This window comes from Nycticebus coucang, chromosome 10 (genome assembly GCF_027406575.1).
Source record: "Nycticebus coucang isolate mNycCou1 chromosome 10, mNycCou1.pri, whole genome shotgun sequence".
Taxonomy (NCBI): domain Eukaryota; kingdom Metazoa; phylum Chordata; class Mammalia; order Primates; family Lorisidae; genus Nycticebus; species Nycticebus coucang.
In genome coordinates, this window is record NC_069789.1 from 22,020,776 (window position 1) to 22,041,365 (window position 20,590).

Here is a 20,590-nt window from a genome sequence, read left to right on the forward strand (position 1 = left end):
CTTAAGAATTCCCTGTAGGGTCACCTGAGGTTTCCATGTAGGCAGCATCACAACTTGACTTCTCCCTTTGACCAGTTCTGATTTCCTCCCTTCTGTTTTTCCTTCCCTAAATTGCTGGTCCCAAGAGCAGTCCCTAATTAAGCTCTTGCACACTAATCACGATCTCAGTGTCTGCTTCCCAGAGAACCCAACCTCTAACAGTTTATCTAGCTCCAAGAAAAAGATGAAAACACATTGGTATTTTTATTAAGATCACATTAAATAATATATTAACTTGAGGAGAATTAACATCTTATGCTACAAATGATAGGTTTCCATTTACTTAAGTATACTTGTGTGTCTTTCAGGGTGTTTTCAAACTTTCCTCCTTAGGTTTTACGTATTTCTTGATATATTTATTCCTAACTAATATTTTTCATTGCTAATGTAAATGGGTTTTTATTTCCATTATATCTTCTAGCTGCTTATTATTTGCATTTATAAAGATACCAATTTTTTGTATATTAACTTTATAGTTTGTTATCTTAATGCATTTTTTATTGTTAATGTTCATTTTATTATTGAGTTTTTAGGTGTACTTTTTTATTTATAAATGGAAATAATTTTACTTATTCTTTTAATATTTTTATGTCTCTATTTGTTTTTTTCCTTTGACTATACTGGTTAACATATTCAACAGTAACAGAAATAATGGGTATCCTTGCCTTGGTTCCGGCCCTAAGTGAGAATTCTTCTTGTAGTTCCCCATATGTAAGATGCTGGCTATGGTGATGTTAAGATTGAAATGATCATGTTAGGAAAGTATACATCATTCTTACTTAATTAATTTTTTTTAAAAATCAGGAGCATATGTTGAATTTTGTTAAAGATCTAAAAGAATCACTCTTATATTCTTAGAATAAAATCTAATAATACTTGATTATGATGTATTTTTTATATACCCAAAATTTAGACATCGTCCTTAATTTCACTTCCCTAACATTTTTACACCCAATCCATCAGAAAAGCTTGTTGGTGTTACCTCTTTATACAACCACAATTTCATCCTTCTCCACCTCTTTCAATTCTAGCACTCCGTAGGAGACTGCATACCAAACATGTGGAAGCGGTCACTGGCTCTTGGGGGAGGCGCTGGGAGCAGGACAATCTCCTAGCCGGTAGGAAGATGTTTGGCTGCCCAGAGACAAACCCTCAAGCAGCTACAGGAGTTAACGAATTAAGATCGGTTGCTCATTAACAAGCAGGTGTTATACTCCGGACATTCGTGGTGCAGCTGGGTGGGAGGGGGGGGGTGGAGCATGTAGTTATCATTAAACACGTAGCTCTTGGGGGGGCACACCTGTTATTGCACAAAAATCTCTTTGATAGTTTCTTACTGTGCTCACAATAAGATCTAATACCCTTATATGGTCAGTAAGGCCCTCTTTTTAAAAAATATGGTCCCTAAAAAAAAAAAATATGGTCCCTAACTCTCCCTCTCATTTACTTTCTCATGCCTACCCCATTTTTTGCCTACTCCTCAAACACACTGAGCTTCTTCTCTGTGTCAAGACCTTCATTCTTGCTGTTCTACTCCCCTTCTCTGGAACATTCTTTTCCCAAATCTTGTAATTGCTACAGTTTCACATTAGGTAGGGTTTTGCTCAACACATTAGCATAAATACCTTCTTTCCTATCTTCTTTAAAACAGAGCTACTTACTTTTCCCATGCACCCTCAATTCCCATTATACTCTATCTCCCACTTTGATTTTTTCCCCACAGAACTTACCTTTGTTGTTTACTTGTTTAATGTTTCCCTAATCAAAATAAAAGCTTTCTTTTTCTTATTACTACTGTATCCATAGTACCTAGATGAGCACCTAGCACAAAGTAATCGATTCAATAAATATTTGGTGAATAAAGGAATAGAACGGATAGTACAAAAGAGAAGTTATAAATACCAGTGACACCAGCCAACTGTCCAGCTTCATAAAAGCAGGCTATTGGTTCTACTCCAGAAATCTGACTCTTGTATAAATTGTTGCAAAAACTTGGGGAAATGATTAATTTGATCAAAATTTTGGTGGCCATTAGTCCAGCTCTACAGTTTAATTTTTTTTGAAGTATGCATCCTCAGCTTATCTTTCAATTTTGTGAGCCATTTCATATCTTTTCTTAATAAAACTTCTATTTGTTAGCCAACAAAAGTTCCCCATCTAACTGGACATGGTGGTGCATCCCTGAAGTCCCAGTTACTTAGGAGGCTAAGGAGGGAAGATAACTTGAGCCCATGAATTTGAGGCGGCAGTGAGCTATGACTCTACCACTGTACTCCAGCCTGGGCAACAGAACAAGACCCCAACTCTTAAAAAAAAAAAAAAAAAAAGAAAGTGCCTTACCTAGGATGCCTAAACCATTATCTCTTCATCTGAAAAATGTGGATAATTCTGATGACAAATTTTTGGTGTGAAGGTTAAATGAGATATTCATGCAAATATCTCTATTTTCTTTCTTTTTTTTTTGAAACAGAATCTCAAGCTGTCGCCCTGGGTAGAGTGCCATGGTGTCACAGCTCATAGCCACCTCAAATGCTTGGGCTCAAGTGATTCTCTAGTCTTAGCCTCCCAAGTAGTTGGGACTACAGGCGCCCGCCATAACGCCCAGTTATTTTTTTGTACTAGTTGTCATTGCTGTTTAAGCAAACCCAGGCTCGGTTCGAACCAACCAGCCTCAGTGTATGTGGCCGGCACCCTATCCTCTGAGCTACAGGCACCATCCTCATGCAAATATCTCATTCAAGCAATCTCTCTCTTTAGTAGGCCTTGTAGGGATACAGAAATAAAAGACACAATCCCAAAAGGAAGAAGTGAAAGAGTGGGGGCCATGAAACATTGAATGGAGATGTGATCTGGACCTGCTGTGAAGGGATGGTCTTTGATAGAAGAAATGCTTCCTTTGTTGCATATGAAAATGGCATATTCAACCATTTTTGAAATATAAAAGTAACAATTTCATATGGTTCAAACCAACAGTAGAAAGGCAACAGGAGAAAGAAGCTACAAATAAATACAGATTTATAGATTTAGTGATAAGAATTTAAAAAAACATTCATCTTATTTCTATGTAAAATGCCTAATAAACACTTAGTAGTTTAGGTGTAAGATTATTCTTTGAAAGAAATTCATCAAATATGTATTCCTAAAGGATACTGAATAGAGAAGAAACATTCACTTTTTTTTTAAATTACATTCACCTTTTTTGAATATTCTTGGGCAAAGGGGATAGGTTCCCAAATCTTTAATTCTCTAAATTGTTATCTTTCTGCACAACTTAGAACTGTTAAGATACTGGATTTTTTTTCTCTGCAAATTTTTTTTAAAGAGCTAAGATAGCCAATACAGAATCAGGATAAAAGAAAATTATGCTCAATTTTTAGAAGTAAAAGTTAAAATCAACGAAATTATAAACCAGCCGAATCCTGACAGCAAGAACACAGGCAAAACAGCTTTTAAGATGTCCTAATATTTGAAATGTTATTTTGAATATTGCCTTATGATCATATTTAAAGACTAGTGCTACCTCTAAACAATCAGTGATCATCTTGTAAAGGTCTAGAGTAGACGATTACTAGATTTAGATTTAAGAACCAATTTTGCGGGGCGGCGCCTGTGGCTCAGTGAGTAGGGCGCCAGCCCCATATGCCGAGGGTGGCGGGTTCAAACCCAGCCCCGGCCAAACTGCAACCAAAAAATAGCCGGGCGTTGTGGCGGGCGCCTGTAGTCCCAGCTGCTCGGGAGGCTGAGGCAAGAGAATCGCGTAAGCCCAAGAGTTAAGAGGTTGCTGTGAGCCGTGTGACGCCACGGCACTCTACCCGAGGGCGGTACAGTGAGACTCTGTCTCTACAAAAAAAAAAAAAAAAAAAAAGAACCAATTTTGCTACTACAGGTGGTATTCTACTTGTAGCCTCAGCCTGATTTGCCAGCCCTCCCAAAGAGCTACTCAACAAACATCTGCTGCTATGGTAGTTTGTACTGCCAACAATGCTAGCACACTGCCATTGACACAACTCAAAGCCTGGTGTGTTTAGATGGCAGCACCTACATCACAAGGCATTTTGGGCTTCTATTACAGAGACAGTCTCTGTCTCAAAATCCACTGAGGAGTTCTCCTAATGTAGGAAGGGAGTTCACATTCTCAGTGTTTAAAAAGACTGACAGATTTTCATTACAATACTTAATACATTCAAATGATAAAAGATACATGTATACATACTGTGCTAAGAGAAGCTGAAATGGGTTTTCAAAAGAGTCATGAAAGTCACATCTGTAGATAGCTATATAGAAATCTTTGGTATCAACAGAATAAAAAATTATAACCTTACCTTGTAATAACGGAAATAGTCTCGCTCTTGCAATTTTTTTATTTTGGGGAAGATTTTGAAGGTATTGAAGTTATCGATGCTGTCAATATCACACAAGCAATCATCCAGAACTCCAGCAACCTAGAATGTGTGTGTGTGCATATATATATAATTTAAAATATGTAAATTACTGATGTTTCAACCTTAACAAATCTATACTATTAGATAAAAAGATAATTTATTCATTCAAGTTAGCCAAGTATTTGCTGATTAAGATATATAACATTAAAGCAGTCACTTTTAACATTTAAATGAAATAAGAAATATTATAGAAAGATTAGATATACCTATTCTGAAAAACTGAACTTTTTTGTTTAGTGTTCAAAAAGAAAAATATTAAATTCTTTCCTCGGCTTAAATATAGTGGAATTCCAAGTAGATAACAGAATATTAAAGCAATTTCTTCTCAAACCAACCCAGAAGCCACAAACTCTAATAATATTGCCATAGTACCCATATCTTTCATACCATTTCTTTAGGCCAGTCATTTTCAACTGGTGTGCTGTGAAAATTTTTAAATATCATTAAATTATCTTTGAAAGAAGTTTCAAGTACAGTAAGTATATTTCTTTTTTTACATCAACATAATTTAAGGGTGCCGCAGAAGTTTATATGTCCAAGTGTGTTATGAAACAACAAACAAACAAAAAAAGGGTTGAAAAACACTGCTTTAGGCTGTCATTTATTGAACATTTATGTGACAGGCATGATGCTAAGATTTTTATGTTATCTCAGATACACTTTAAAATAGTATTGTATGAATAAGGTATTATCTTCATATCACACAGAAGAAAATTAAGATTTAGCAACCTTAAACTAATTTTTCTTTTTTTAGAGACAAAAGTCTCACTTTGCTGCCCTCAGTACAGTGCCGTGACATCACAGGTCACAGCAACCTCCAGTTCTTGGGCTTAGGCGATTCTCTTGCCTCAGGCACCTGCCACAACGCCCAGCTATTTTTTTGTTGCAGTTTGGCCAAGGCCAGGTTTGAATCTACCACCCTCAGTATATGGGGCTGGTTGCCCTACTCACTGAACCATAGGCACTACCCTAAAATAATTTTTCTAAAGTAGAAATGATTCCCAAATCAGACTTTTAAATCCTTGCTTTTATCTAATACTCAAAGTATACATTAATCCAAGAAGAGAAATTGGTATATACAAAGTGAATTCAGAGTCCAAAAATTTCATAAAACACTCCTCTGCTAAATTAGAATGGGACTCATTGACTTTTATGTTCCAGGAATTAGTCTGAGTGAAAACAGCCAATCCCAAAAGGTTACATACTATATAATTTCATTTATAGAACTTTTTGTTCTTTTTTTAGAAAGAGTTTCACTATGTCGCCCTCGGTAGAGTACTGTGGCATCACAGCTCACAGCAACCTCAAACTCTTGGGCGTAAGTGATCTCTTGCCTCTCACATAGCATGCCTGGCTATTTTTTATTGCAGTTGTCACTGTTGTTTAGCTGGCCCAGGCTGGATTTGAACCCACCAGCCTTGGTGTATGCAGCTGGCACCATAACCACTGTGCTATGGGCACTGAGCCAATACAGAATTTTTTTTAATGAAAAAATTTTAGAAATGGAAAACTGATTATTGGTTGCCAGTCATTAGGGACTGGGATAGGAGACTGGAGCTGGAATGGGAGAGTGTGATGGGAAGGATGTAGGTTGTGTAATTACAAAAGGGCAACCAAGATTCTTCTGATGATGAAACTGTACAGTATCTTAACTCTGGTGGTGAATACATGAATTTACATGTTATAAGACTGTACAGAACTAATACGTACACACACAAATGAAATAAAACTGGGAGAATCTGAGTAAGATCAACAGATTCCATAAATGTCAATATCCTAGTTACAATACTGTGTATGTTCATAAGATGTCACACCTTGTGATAAAGACAAAGCAGTACACGGGATGTCTCTGTATTATTTCTTGCAATTACATATGAAGTTTCAGCTACCCCAAATGAACTTTTCGATTAAAAACAAAAATGGGACTCAGCCTGTTAAAAGTTATTCATGTAGTCCATAGGAGGAATATATGAAAATGATGATCAGAAAAAGGTAACCAGTCCTTGCCAGCCATTTCTTTCTTCTTCTTTCTCCCCAGGAGTATAAATATGTTCTCAAACTCCCTCCCAACACAGAGTTAGAGCTACATTATCTTGAGATAAAGAAGGGATCATTAACAAGAATTTTAGCTCTGGAATTCTACATGCTTTGCTGCCACTTACCAGAATCCCTTCACTAACTCCTCAATTTCATTCTATTGCTCTCACTACTTGCAAGACTTCAAATTCTAGTTCTCTAAATAACAAAAGGGAATAAAAGACAAAAACCAAAAATCTTTCTAAGCTTTAAAAGTACAATAATTTAAAAGAGCAATTCCTTCCTCTTTATTATGAATTTTTTTTAAAGTGCTGACTTTTAGTTTATAAACCGCAATACTTTATTACTTTAAAATATTTTAATTGTGGTTTGGCACCCATAGTTCAGTGAGTAGGGTGCCAGCCACATACACTGAGGCTGGCGGGTTCGAGCCCGGCTGGGGCCTGCTACACAACAATGACAACTGCAACCAAAAAATAGCCAGGCGTTGCGGTAGGTACCTATAGTCCAGCTACTTGGGAGGCTAAGGCAAGAGAATCACTTAAGCCCAAGAGTTTGAGGTTGCTGTGAGCTGTCATGCCACGGCAGTCTACCAAGGGCGACATAGTGAGACTCTGTCTCAAAAAAAAATAATAATAATAATAAAATATTTTAATTGTGGTATGAGATGGGTTAAGGTACACAAAATTGCTATGTGCATATTTTTAACTTTTAAACGTTACTTTTACTAAGACAAAAATCAGTGTATCACCATTTTAAAAATATATTGCCAGTATCCTTTAAATTTCTCCTTAGTTACATCTACCTTCTTCTTCGTAGAAGTAAAAACAAATCTTATATTTGTTACTTATTTTACTTTTCTTTGTAATGCATCCTTAAACAATATACTTAAAGAGTTTTCCCCCCTATTCTTGAACTTTAATATTAATGGAATCGAAAGTGTGAAGTCTTTCATAACATTCTTCTTTGGCTAACACTTTATTTTGGTATTATCTGTGATGATGAAGTCTGCAGTAGTTCATTCATTTTCCTAGTTTTAAGTGTTACAAGATGTAAAATATCACAATTTATTCACTCTATTGTTGCCCTATATACCACAAAAAATAACTGCTCCTCCCCTAAAGATGTCCATGCCCTAATTCCTGAAACCTAGAAATACAGCAGAGTTGGCCACCCACGGGGACTGTAACAAACAGGTCAACATACAGAGGTGGGCAACATATGGAACTTCCACTGAGTACATGTGGTGCATGTCTGGTCTATGAAAATTAAGTCACCTTAAGGAAATGGTCAATGCAGGCAGGTGGTCAACTAAAGAGGTTCTATTGTATATTATTTTTACATGGCTAAAGGGACCTGGAGGTGTGGTTAAATGATCTTGAGATGGGATGACAATACTGGATTATTCAAGTGGGACTAATCTATTAATAGTTAAAAGTCACTTATAAGAGGGAGATAAGAATGTCAGAGAGAGAGACTGAAAGATGGTATACTGCTGGCTTTGAAGAGGAAGGAAGAGATCACAAGCAAAAGATCATGAAAAGCTCTAGAAGCTTAGAAAAAGACTCCAGAGAAAATGCATCTTTGCTGATGCCTTGATTTTAATGCCGTAAAAACCACTTTCAGATTTCTGATACTCAGAACAACAAGATAATAAATTTATGTTGTTTTAAGTCACTAAATTTGTGGCAATTTGTTATACTCTATAGGGGTAATGGAAAATTAATACAATCCATATATATATATATTTATTTATTTATTATTTTTTTTGAGACAGAGCCTCAAGCTGTTGCCCTGTGTAGGGTGCCATGGCATCACAGCTCACAGCAACCTCCAACTCCTGGGCTTCAGTGATCCTCTTGCCTCAGCCTCTCAAATAACTGGGACTACAGTCGCCCACCACAACATCTGACTATTTTTTGGTTGTAGTTGTCATTGTCGTTTAGCTGGCCCAGGCCGAGTTCAAACTTGCTACCCTTGGTGCATGTGGCTGGCACCATGACCACTGTTCTACAGGTGCTGAGCCTACTGAATTATTTTTCATCCCGATCTATAGAAATCAGTACTGCTTCTTTCTTATTCTACCATATTCTTCTAGAACTCCAATTAGAGATATTAGACATTCTTAGTCTATTCTCCACGTATCTTAAGTTCTCTCTAATATTTATTATCCTGTTGGCTCTTTAGATTTCAATTATGAATTCATTCATTTATTCATTCATTCAACATATTTATTGAGGTCTAACATGAGCTTTGTACTGTTTTAAGTGCTGGAAATGTAGAATTAGAAGAAAAAAAAGAAACAAAAATTTCTTCCTTCAAAGAGTTTATGTTCTCACAGGAAGAAAGGGGGGGAATGAATAAACAAAGTATAGCATCAGATGGTAATAAAGTGATATTACATATGGAAAAACAGTAGGAAATGGAAACAGAATGCAGAATTGGGGCTGCTACCATTTAAAATGGGACAGGTATAGAAGGTCTCACTGAAATTCTGGCAAACCTTGAAGGAGAAAAAGGAGAAATATGGGTATCTGGAGGGAAAGCATCCCAGACATTGGGAAGATTAGGTACAAAGACCCTGAGGCAGTAATTTTGCCTAATGTTTTTTAGGAACAAGGAGGACTATGCTAATAGGCAAGAATTAGAAGACCACTTTATTTTACTTTTATTTATTTATTTTTTTGAAACAAAGTCTCACTGCGTTGCCTCGGTAGAATGCTGTGGCGTCACAGTTCACAGCACCCTCCAGCTCTTGGGCTTAGGCGATTCTCTTGCCTCAGCCTCCTGAGTAGTTGGGACTACAGGCGCCCACCACAACGCCCGGCTATTTTTTGTCGCAGTCTGGCTGGGGCCGGATTCAAACCTACCACCCTCGGTATATGGGGCTGGCACCCTACCCACTGAGCTACAGGTGCCGCCCTAGAAGACCACTTTAGCTTTTATTGAATCTGGGATGTTTTAAAATCACACCAACCAATTCTCCAACTTCCAGAGACCAACTGGGTGTTCAACATTTCTATTCTGACAGTAACAATCCAGAGTTAGTGCAGACAGACTCTTAAGTTTCCTAAGACACCCCCACTTCAGATGCCAATCTCAAGTTCTGTGCTGCTCATTCCTCTGTCAGCTAGTACAAAGGCCTGAGGCAAGAATGAATTTGCTATGTTTGAGAAACCAACAAGGAGACTCATTTGGGTGAAGCATGTGTATAAGGGGAAAAGCAGATCAAAAATGTGGTTCCTGATACCTAATAATCACCAAAGTGGAAATGGTTGGAAAAAAGTCGGATATATGGATTTAGAGCTGAGAATCCCAGTCTAGAAGACTAGATGAGATAACCGATAAAGAGAGAGGAAAAAGAACAAAATTGAATCCTGAGGTTCAAGGGCAGAGGATGAACTAAGAATACTGAGAAAGACCAACAGATAAGAAAAGCAAAGTAGTTTAGCATCATGGGTGTCAAAAGAAAATGTTTCAAGGAAAGTAAATAATAAGCTGGAGGAAAATGCTGGCAATCGGTAAAGCTGAGGTTTAAGAACTAACCATTGGCCTTAGCAACAAAGGGGACATGAGTAACCTCAACAAGAACAGTTTCAGAGAGGCGGAGTGGTAGGGGAAAAAGTCTGATTGGAATAGGCTGAAGACAGAAAAGAACCAAAATAGGAAAAATAAAATAAATACAATTATTTTAAATACTTTTCCTAAAGAAGGAACAGAAAAAAATAAGGCAGAGGCAGAAGGATCATGTGGGTCAAAAGAGAACCTTAAAACAGTAGAATTAGTGGCGGCGCCTGTGGCTCAGTGAGTAGGGCGCCGGCCCCATATGCCGAGGGTGGTGGGTTCAAACCCAGCCCCGGCCAAACTGCAACCAAAAAATAGCCGGGCGTTGTGGCAGGCGCCTGTAGTCCCAGCTGCTCGGGAGGCTGAGGCAAGAGAAATCGCTTAAGCCCAGGAGTTGGAGGTTGCTGTGAGCTGTGTGAGGCCACGGCACTCTACCGAGGGCCATAAAGTGAGACTCTGTCTCTACAGAAAAAAAAAAAATTCCTTCAGAGGGAAGGGATATTTGCTTTTACCAGTAGCCTAGAACATACAAATCTGGAACTGCTATAAATTAAATTTTCCTAGAACAAGTAGCATGAATTTGGCTTGCAAACCTGTGTAAGGGCTGGTTTATGGGTTACAAATTCTCAAGAGAGTTTATTTTTCCCTCACTCTCCCACCAAGTTTCTTTCTTTCCTTTTTTTTTTTTTTTTTTGAGACAGAGCCTCAAGTTGTCACCCTGGGTAGAGTGCTGTAGTGTCACAGCTCACAGCAACCTCCAACTCCTGGACTTAAGTGATTCTCTTGCCTCAGCCTCCCAAGTAGCTGGGACCACAGGTGTCTGCCACAACGCCCAGCTATTTTTTGGTTGTAGTTGTCATTGTTGTTTGGCAGGCCCGGGCTGGATTCAAACCTGCCAGCTCTGGTGTATGTGGCTGGCACCCTAGTTGCTTGAGCTACAGGCGCTGAGCCTCCTACCAGTTTCTTTACATTCCCCTTACTCGAAGTGGGATTTATTTCTCACTTACCCTTACATTGGGGATGTAGCTCTTTGGAGCTCAGGCTTTATGGTGACATCTCCTATTAGTTTCCTCTCGTTGGGTAGATATAGACATAATTTCTTGCCCACACCCACCTTCCCCATGCAGGTGTCAAAGCAGAAGCATAAGGTCTTTAGTGTTTGGGAGAAAACCTCAGGGTAATGGACTGGTACGGCGCTATTAGAGTCCTAAGTCTTGCTTTTCGTTGTTGGGGGTGGGGGGCTTTGTGTATTCCTTGATTTCTTGCCACCTCATAAATGTATTTACAAGAATTTACTATATATCTGTGACTAAAATTACTTTTTTATGGGAAAATTGTTACATCACTTGTATGCACTATGCCTGTAGGTTCCCAGTGCTTCACCAAACATGCTTCACAAAGCATATTTGCATTTCATTTGTAAGAAAATGGGGCATGAGACACAGAAATGCATATCATTTTATGTGCTACATAATATTTTTCTGCTCCATAATATTTTTCTGCTTTTATTGCAAGGAGATATATTTAAAATCAATAGCTCATTAATTGACTTTGATTTCCTATAATTCTTTACCTTTACTGTTTTTCTACCAATTTAGTGTATGGAAGAAGTGAAAGAACTGGCTGAGTTTAACTTTTGTTTTTCCTGGTATCCTGCTTTTTTATACTACAGAGAGGCAAATATACCAATATACCATATAGACCAGAAGGAGGCCATATTAAGTCTCTAGTCACTCAATCAAGTCATTTAAGCTCTCTGAACTTCAGTACCTCAATGATCCCACTTCTAAAAGCTGTATGAATAAAATCTGATAATGTACTATCTAAAACATGATCAAAAGTACTGCTGAAAACAGCTCACCAAATAAATTCATTTTTGAAGACTGTCTGGCACAATGCTACTTTGAATATGCACAAATCTTTAGCACTTCAACAATATATATTCATTTGAATATAATGAAATTAAAAGTACAGGTGTAATTATAAAACATTAATTACCCATAATTAGTGGTAGATGAAGAAATCTAAAATTAAGCTTCTAGGCTGATGATAAAGTACACAATATATGCTATATAGAAAATGAAAAATCTCATTTAAGAAAAAATATCTAAATGTAAATTCCACTCAAAGACAAACAACCAACTAGTAACTAGAAAATAATTTTGCCAAAGACAATTTGGCCAATTTACTTTTAGTTAAGTCTGCCCATACTTCCACTATTTATTTCAGTGTTTTCCAAGCGGGGTCCAAGAGGTAGTCCACAGGATAACTGCATTGCAGTTACTGACTTTCAAGATGTATTTAAAATGCTGATTCCTGGTTCACATCCCAGATCCACTCAATCAGTACAGCTGGAGGTAGGACCAGAAAATCTGCATTTAATTATGTTCCCCAGTACCAAAAGTTTTGCCCTTTTACTTTTACCAAATCATTATTTTAAAAATATTCAAATATGGTTACTAATGGAATATTCAAGCCTTCTGGGATTTAGCATTGGGCACCATAAAATCATAAAATAAGTGTCTCAATAAATTCAGAAAAAAACATGTTTATGAGGTTACACTCACAGTTACCTTCAGTTTTTCTTAGATGAGAATTGCTTCAAATGACATCTCCCCTCATTATCAGGCCACCTGAGACACTTTGTGTGTGTGTGACTCTTAGCAGTTTGCAGCAGGTGCAGGCAAGACACAGCAGCACCTGGCAATCTATTCAAATTCTCAAATTCAACTGATAGAAAAGAAGTAAACACCTCTCTTAAGGCAAAGGCTCTGGTAAGCTAAACCTCCGATTTCCAGCACACTGAAAACACTTCTGTCATATTCGCTTCTCAGGGACACCCCCACACTCTCCAGCCGGCACCTCGCTACTGACAGGGCCTCCATCCAGTAGCCACGAGGCTAGATTTAGACCCCCGTCTGTCCCCGGGCTCACAGACACCGCACAGCTGGGTAAAAATGAAGCCGTCTTGAGCAAGGGCAAAAGCCCAGGGATCTCTAGTCCAGAAGTTCAAGGAAGTTAAGTCTTACCCCCGCCCCAAGCCCACTCCGCTCTGGGGGGCCTCGGGGACCTGGGGGTCTGTTAAGCATGCCACCTACTCTCAGCCTCCCTCCCTCGTTAACTCTCGAAGGGAAGGCTGTCACCATCTCTACCTGTGCTCTTCTCCCGAAACCTCTGGGGTTTTCATCCCTGTCCCGTCTCTGCCACACTCCCAGCCGCTTAAAACAACCGAAAGATAAAAACAAAAACAGCTCCGGGGACCGTCACCATCTTCCTCTTTTGACTGCCACTGCCCCGAGTGTCGCCATCCCCGCTCACCGCCGGCGGCTCGCAGGCGTTTCCTGCGGTTGACCGACCGGCAGGTCTCTGCCCCCCAGATTTTCCGCTGGTCAGAAATGCCCTCGGCTCCGGCCCGACCTGGCCTGGCCTCCCTCCGCGCCACAGCCGCTGCCCGTTCGCAGCGGCTACAGGGCGTTCGGCCGGGACCCGCCATCACACGGGCTTACCTGGCCCTCGACGACGCTCGGGAGCAAGCTCAGCGTGACCAGCAGCTGCAACGCGGCCGCCGCCGCCCCCTGCCCGGCGCCGGCCCGGAGGACCCCCCGGCTCATGCTGACCTCTCCCACAGCAGCGGCCGGCCGGGGCCCACGGGGGCGGGGAACGGCGGGCGGCCCAGGCGACGACCTAAGGGAACGGTTCCTGGCCGCCCAGTGACTCCAGGGTCAGAGGTCTGCACGCCGGTCCTGAGGCAGAGCAATTCTCCGCCCGACGCCGGGCAGCTGTGAGTGAAGCCGGAAAGCCGAGCGCCCCCGCTGCATCCCCCAGGCGGCCCCGCCCCCAGCCTCCACCGCTCTGCGGCCACGCCCCGAGCGCGGAGCCTTGTGGGAGTTGTGGTCCCTGGCCGCGGCCTGCGCGCCGTGGTCGGAAGGGGGAGCCGGCGGCCGAGCAATCCTGGGAACTACAACTGAGGAGGACGCTCCGCCTCCCGGGGCTCACGGCGGCCAATGAGGCGGGACCACGCGGGCCTCCAAAACACCAGGAGGTGCGGGCGCGGGAGCAGGGCGCCCTCTTCCTGGACTTGGCCAGCTGTCGCCTCTCCCCCGGGCGTTTCCCGGGAAACGCGGCTAGTCAACTCCGCGTTGGTCCCTGCGGTCCCCCAGCGCGTGTGGCTCCGGGACGCCTCAGGCTCCAGGATTTTGCCCAGTACAAACTCAAGTTAGGAACCAACGATGTGGAATCTTTGGCTTGCGACCTGAGCGCTTGCTGAGTCTCATTCACTTTTCTGTAGCTTCGCAACTCCTGTAACCTGCAATATGTATAGATGGCTTCGGCTCCTCTTTCATTTTATGCACCCCATGTATGGATGTCATCTCCTTCCTCTTCCTGCCCCCACTCCTATGTTGACACGTGCAAATATAGTGCATTTTAAATCACGAAGACAAATTCAAAAGTTTATGATGAAATATGAGAGTGGGGATAAATGCACAGAAAAGCTTGGAGTGACATAGATTGGACGCAGTTATAAAACACTCTAGTTATGTGGACTTAATTCCCACCTCAAATATTGCTCTAAGATTACTTAAGATTATATACAGAAAGTTTAGGATACTGTCTCACACCTAGGAAGTGCTCAGTAAATGATAACTGCTATCAGTTTTATTGATAGTCTTGATTTATACAAAAATAAAAATAGATCATCTTACATTATGTGATGTATATTAGTTTCTTATAACTGCTATCACAATTTACCATAAATTGAGTGGCTTATAATAAAACAAACATTATTTTATAGTTCTAGAGGGCAGAAATCAAAAACGAATCTGCAGGGCTGCATTCCTTCTGGAGGCTCTAGAGGACAATATGTTTCCTTGCCTTTTCCAGCTTCTAGAGACCACCTGCATTCCTTGGTTTATGACCTTGCATCACATGGTCACAGCTCCTTTACTTCCTCTGCTTCTCTTGTCACCTGCCTTCTTTTTATGTCCCTAACTCTATTGCCGCCATCAAATAAGGACCCTTGTGATTACCTTGGCCCACCCAGATAATCCAGGATAATCTCCCCATCCCCAAATCCTTAATTTAATCACATCTGAAATATCCCTTTTGCCATATAGGGTAACATATTAACAAGTTCCAGAAATTAGGATGTGGACATTAATGGAGGAGCATTAATCAGCCTACCGGATAGTGCTTTATACCTTTCAGAGCACTTTGACATGTATCAATTGGATACATCACATACCCAGTACCTCAGGACTTGCTACGTAATTTGCAGGGCCTAGTGCAAAATGAAAATACAGGGCCTGGTTCAAAACTTTCAAGACACTGGTAGCAGAGCATAAAGTCAAATGCAGGGCCCTGGGTGACAACACAGGTCACATGCCAATGAAGCCACCTTTCTTTTTTTTTTTGTTAGCAATTCTTTCCCTTCTGCCTCCAAACATGTCCAGATCTTCCTTAGCTTAAAAACAAAAAAACTTTTTGAAAATGTGGGTTATAAGCTTCTCACTATAAAATCTCAAGTCCCGGCTTGGCGCCTGTGGCTCCGCGGCTAGGGTGCCAGCCACATACACTGGAGCTGGCGTGTTCGAACCCAGCCCAGGCCTGCCAAACAACAATGACAGCTACAACCAAAAAAAAAAAAAAGTCCAAGTATTGTGGCAGACACCTGTAGTCCCAGCTACTTGGGAGGCTGAGGCAAGAGAATCACTTAAGCCCAGGAGTTTGAGGTTGCTGTGAGCTGTGATGCCACAGCACTCTACCCAGGGCAACAGCTTGAGACTCTGTCTCAAAAAAAAAAATCTAAAGTCTCTAAGTAGCTCTATAGGTAGTGTTTTTCAACCTTTTTTTTTTTTTTACCTTACAGCACATTTGAACCTATAGTTAAACTACCACGGCACACTTAAATTATGTTGATTGAGAAAAAGTAAAAAAAAAAAAGAATATTTACTGTGCTGTGAACATTTTTTTGAAAATAATTAATGATCTTTAAAAATTTTGGTCGCATAAGGGTGGCGCCTGTGGCTCAAAGGAATAGGGTGCTGGCCCCAGATGCCGGAGGTGGTGGGTTCAAACCCAGCCCCGACCAAAAACTGAAAAAAAAAAAAAATTTGGTCGCATATCTAAGATTCTCTTATGGCACACTGGTTGAAAATCACTGCTCCAGTGCCTTGGATATATAGAGAACAGAATCTATGGCTGATGCTGGAGTCAGCTCTTGTCTTCTTAGTTACCTAATACAGAAACTAATGGTAGCAATACTTCTATTTGTCAGCGCACAAGCCTGACACACAATTTCTAGGGCCAAAATGGGTTTCTCTTGGAGAGTGAAATTGGACATAGCAGGTGTTTGTCATGAGACATGGGTATACTAAAATACATTCACAGTGATGTCTGTTGAGATTTGTTTTCATGTTCATTGTTATGAGTGGTTTGAGGGGATTATACCTCTTTGTTCTCTTTCCCTGGACTGTTTACCTCTGCTTTTTCTAAAATCAACTGGAGATTTTCTGCAGTTGATGCTCAGGTTGAATCTTCCCATCCCTAAGGATGTGGTTGGAAGTTGAAACAGGAGGAAAATTGACTTTACTAAGCCCCTTTTGTGATTTTAAGACACAAAAATCCAATTTAGCTAATTAAAAAAAAAAGAATAGTAAATGCAAAAATGTTACTGAGGAAGATTTCACCACCCATGCCTCTGAAAAAGCAAGTCCATCAGGACAGAATTCAAGGAAGGACTCTAAGGAGTAGAAACTAACGGACAGTCTCTTCCAGGGCATCACCTTTGTGCTGATCAATTCCAGTCATTTTTAGTTCTTTGTCCCTCCTATCAAAACTTACATTCCTTCTAGAGTTTAGAGGAAGCAAGCACGTTGATTCAGTATCCCACAGTCTACAGGGAATGGGCAGGAGGTAGTTGCACAAATAGCAGGTGCTGCTACCTTCTATTTTTAGTAGAGGCCAAAGGCTTCTGGTGAGACAGAAGCAACTTATGTTTCTTTCCTTCAGGAAGTTATGTTTTCATTGAGTACTCCATTCTAATTCATTGTCTTTACCTCTGCCTGTATTCACACATTTATTAAATTATCACAGATACTGGTTGCAGTACACCACAAAAAGCACATATCAGGATGCTGGTTGACCAGAAACAGCAATAGTAGGACTATTGTTGCTTATGTCATTTATGAGTTACTAACACCACCCAGGTTACATAAATATAATTACCTGGAACTAAGGAACAGAAAAACTGACCACATTTTTTTTTTTTTTTTTTTTTTTTTGCAGTTTTTGGCCAGGGCTGGGTTTGAACACGCCACCTCCGGCATATGGAGCCAGTGCCCCGCTCCTTTGAGCCACAGGTGCCACCCCGACCACATTTTTTGAATGGAACTTTAGGAGCCCCTAGACCTATTAACCTGAGAACAGTCAGTACCAGCTTTGTCAATCAGCACAATGATCATTTAGAATTGATTTGGTCAAGCTAGATTACGGAAAGGGGTTAACCTAGAGCCTTAGCATAGATAGCCATTCCACTAGGGCCAGCCTGACTGTATTTCCTGTGATTCTAAATGGAGCCAAACAGAATCAACCATGGATGACCTCAGGGTGCTTCACCTTTTCACATGGAGAGTATCAAATGTGCTTAAGTCAGAGATAATCTTATTCATATTAGAAATGTAGTCATGTTGATACCATGTACAAAAGTAGATTTATAGTTATTACAGATTCACTCTGTTTTGCTATCAGATATGAATAATTCCTTCATCCTTCTTATCACTTTCTCTTCTCTTCTTTCCCATTATAGATGGCCTAATTATCTCATCCCTGTAGTCTAGAATGAGTTTTCAGATCCCATAGCATTTCCTACCTGTAACATAAGTAACGGTCTGAAAAAGGGTAAAACATATTACAAGCTGTCTCTTTAAAACCTCCTCACTTGGCTTGAAGCCCATAGCACAGTGATTATGGTGCCAGCCATATACACCAAGGGTGACAGGTTCGAACCCACCTGGGCCTGCTAAACAACCATGACAACTACAACAAAAAATAGCCGGGCTTTGTGGCGGGCACCTGTAGTCCCAGCTGCTTGGGAGGCTGAGGCAAGAAAACTGCTTAAGCCCAGGAGTTGGAGGTTGCTGTGAGCTATGACACCACAGCACTCTACCGAGGTGGGTAACAGTGAGACTGTCTCAAAATTAAAAAAAAAACCCTCCTCACTCTTTTAGGGAATAAAATCCTGTATTTCTGTCAGAGGCCAGTAATCAGAGGGACAGGGAAGAGCTCTTTGTTTTTTTGTACAAAAGGAGGTGGCCTAATGGAATGTCCTCCAATAGAAGTTAGGAGATTGAAGTTAAATAGCAATAGAACAATGGTTTGTTAAGAAAAGAATCTGACATCTTTTTCATTTGCCAGCACATTCACAAACTTCTCTTTCCTTTTCCTCAAACCTCTCCTCTTTCTTCATTTACCTGTGGAGACAAGTACCAAACTTTCATTTAGTGCTAACAGTCTGCTGCTCTGTATTAGAGTCAGCTATTCCTGTGTGTTAGTGTGTTATAGCTCATCTATAGAGTCAGCTATTCCTGTGTGTTAGTGTGTTATAGCTCATCTAGAGTGTAAAGTTGTAGAGCAGTCTTTTTGTACTAGATTCTTTTTAGTGGCTAATATTTCTCTGAAGAGTAGTCAATAAACGTTTGTTGATTGACAAGTTAATATTGTTTATGATCTCAGATTCTTGTAGAAGATAATCTGACTCCGGACTAACCCTGAATGTGGCACCACTGAATATTTTCTATGGAGGGCTAGGAAGCAGCTTTGTTGGAAAGGAATATTCCTGAAGAATGCAGTAAAATACAGCTGGCCGTCTTCCATTAAGACAAGAGTTTACAGGGCGCCACCTGTAGTTCTGTGGGTAGGGCGCCAGCCACATACACCAAGGCTGGGGGGTTCAAACCCGGCCTGGGCCTGCCAAACAATAATGACAACTGCAACAAAAAACAGCGGGGCGGGGCAGCACCTGTGGCTCAACAGAGAAGGGCGCCAGCCCCATATGCTGGAGGTGGTAGGTTCAAACCCAGCCCCGGCCAAAAAAAAAATAATAATAATAGCTGGGCATTGTGGCGGGTGCCTGTAGTCCCAGCTACTTGGGAGGCTGAGGCAAGAGAATCACTTAAGCCCAAGAGTTGGAGGTTGCTGCGAGCTGTGTGACACCATGGCATTCTGCCGAGGGCAACATGGTGAAACTCTGTAGTTCCTTAAACAGAGGTATACTTGGGGACTATAAAAAAGATTGAGAGAGCAACAGACTCCTTAGACTGGTTGATGCCAATTACTGGAAACCATTATTTTAAGAGTTTGCCCCAGGCACTACTTCAGATGTCTATAGCTAATGGTTTTTGAAGGAAGGGCTTGAGTTGTCTTGAATAGATTGAGAAACTTTGTGAATTAACAAAATTGCACTAAGTTTTTACATCTCCAGGATATCATCAAATATTTGTGTTTCTTTGACGACTTTACAGCTTAGTTAACTTGTGACTTCTAATAAAGAAGGAATTCATTGATAAATGGCTCTAAATAAAAGTCAAGTTAATGGAGTGGAAATTTAATAACACCAGTAATTTTCTCTCCTAATAGCAAGCTGAATTGTGATTAATGAACCTGCTGAGTCATGGCAATCTGTCATATTTAAACAACTGTGTAGATAGTACTGGTGTGTTAACAACTGACCACAGCAATTTTTTTAAGAAACTGGATTTCCATCTGTGACTTAGTTATAGGGAAATTTTGCCTGGTGATCAGATTTCTGAATTTTACTGAGGGGATTTCTTCCCCTCATCTCTTGACACGTAATCTGGATTAAAAGTACTTTAAATCGAAGAACTTGGCCAGCCTGCCATTTGTTATTATTCTATCTAAAGTATACCTTTTTTTCTTTGATATTTACTCAGCTGTGACACTTTCAAGTATTTTCCATTTAACAGCATTAAAGCTGATAAATTTGAATTAGTTATCCATTTCTAAATATTCTAAATGGTATTATTTCCATTTCTAATGGAGTTTACATGGCGATATATGTAGTTTGGATAAAACCATCTTTTATATAACAAACATATTATGGTACTGTTGCAGGAAGATGAGGCCCACTGGAGAGAAAGAGCACCCAAACACCATGTTTATAAGAGGAAGGGCTTTATTTTAGCCACCGGAGCTTACGGCATAGAAGAATTCGAAATGGATGCACACCCCAACTGGCTTGGTCTTTCCCTTTTTATCTCCGGTCAAAAAGTTCCAACCCATAGGTACCTTTTTCATTGGTCAGTTTGAATCAAGCAGAAGATGCTGTTTTAGCTCCCACAGAACTACAGGATTTCACAGAAGTGGAAATTTCCACGTTCCAGGAAGTTAAGTCTACAAATTCCCAAGAGCTGAGTCACCGTGGAGAGGACCCTGCAGGTGTATCCTTGTGGTCTCCTTGGGAAGACCTATTCTCCTGGACCTCACCCTTCTCG

At 40.5% G+C, this 20,590-nt stretch overlaps 2 protein-coding genes across 9 annotated transcripts in view; one reads left to right on the forward strand and one right to left on the reverse strand.

The window, feature by feature from the left end:
- GPR137B (G protein-coupled receptor 137B) overlaps nt 1-1,248 on the forward strand; it is a 118,823-nt gene extending 117,575 nt beyond the window's left edge. The window contains exon 7 of the mRNA XM_053604805.1: nt 1,071-1,248. Coding sequence (XP_053460780.1) covers nt 1,071-1,080 — 10 coding nt within the window. The 3' untranslated portion in view covers nt 1,081-1,248. The remainder of the gene's footprint in view (nt 1-1,070) is intronic.
- ERO1B (endoplasmic reticulum oxidoreductase 1 beta) overlaps nt 1-13,949 on the reverse strand; it is a 68,246-nt gene extending 54,297 nt beyond the window's left edge. For 7 of the 8 annotated variants that reach the window (XM_053604793.1, XM_053604795.1, XM_053604799.1 and 4 more), the window contains exons 1-2: nt 13,589-13,944; nt 4,362-4,481 (exon numbers count right to left, since the gene is read on the reverse strand). In XM_053604793.1, the coding sequence (XP_053460768.1) occupies nt 4,362-4,481; nt 13,589-13,693 (225 nt within the window). In that variant the 5' untranslated portion in view covers nt 13,694-13,944. Of the gene's footprint in view, nt 1-4,361; nt 4,482-13,588 lie in introns of all 8 variants that reach the window. The other variant, XM_053604791.1, reaches the window with a different exon arrangement.
- Nucleotides 13,950-20,590: the final 6,641 nt, after the last annotated feature.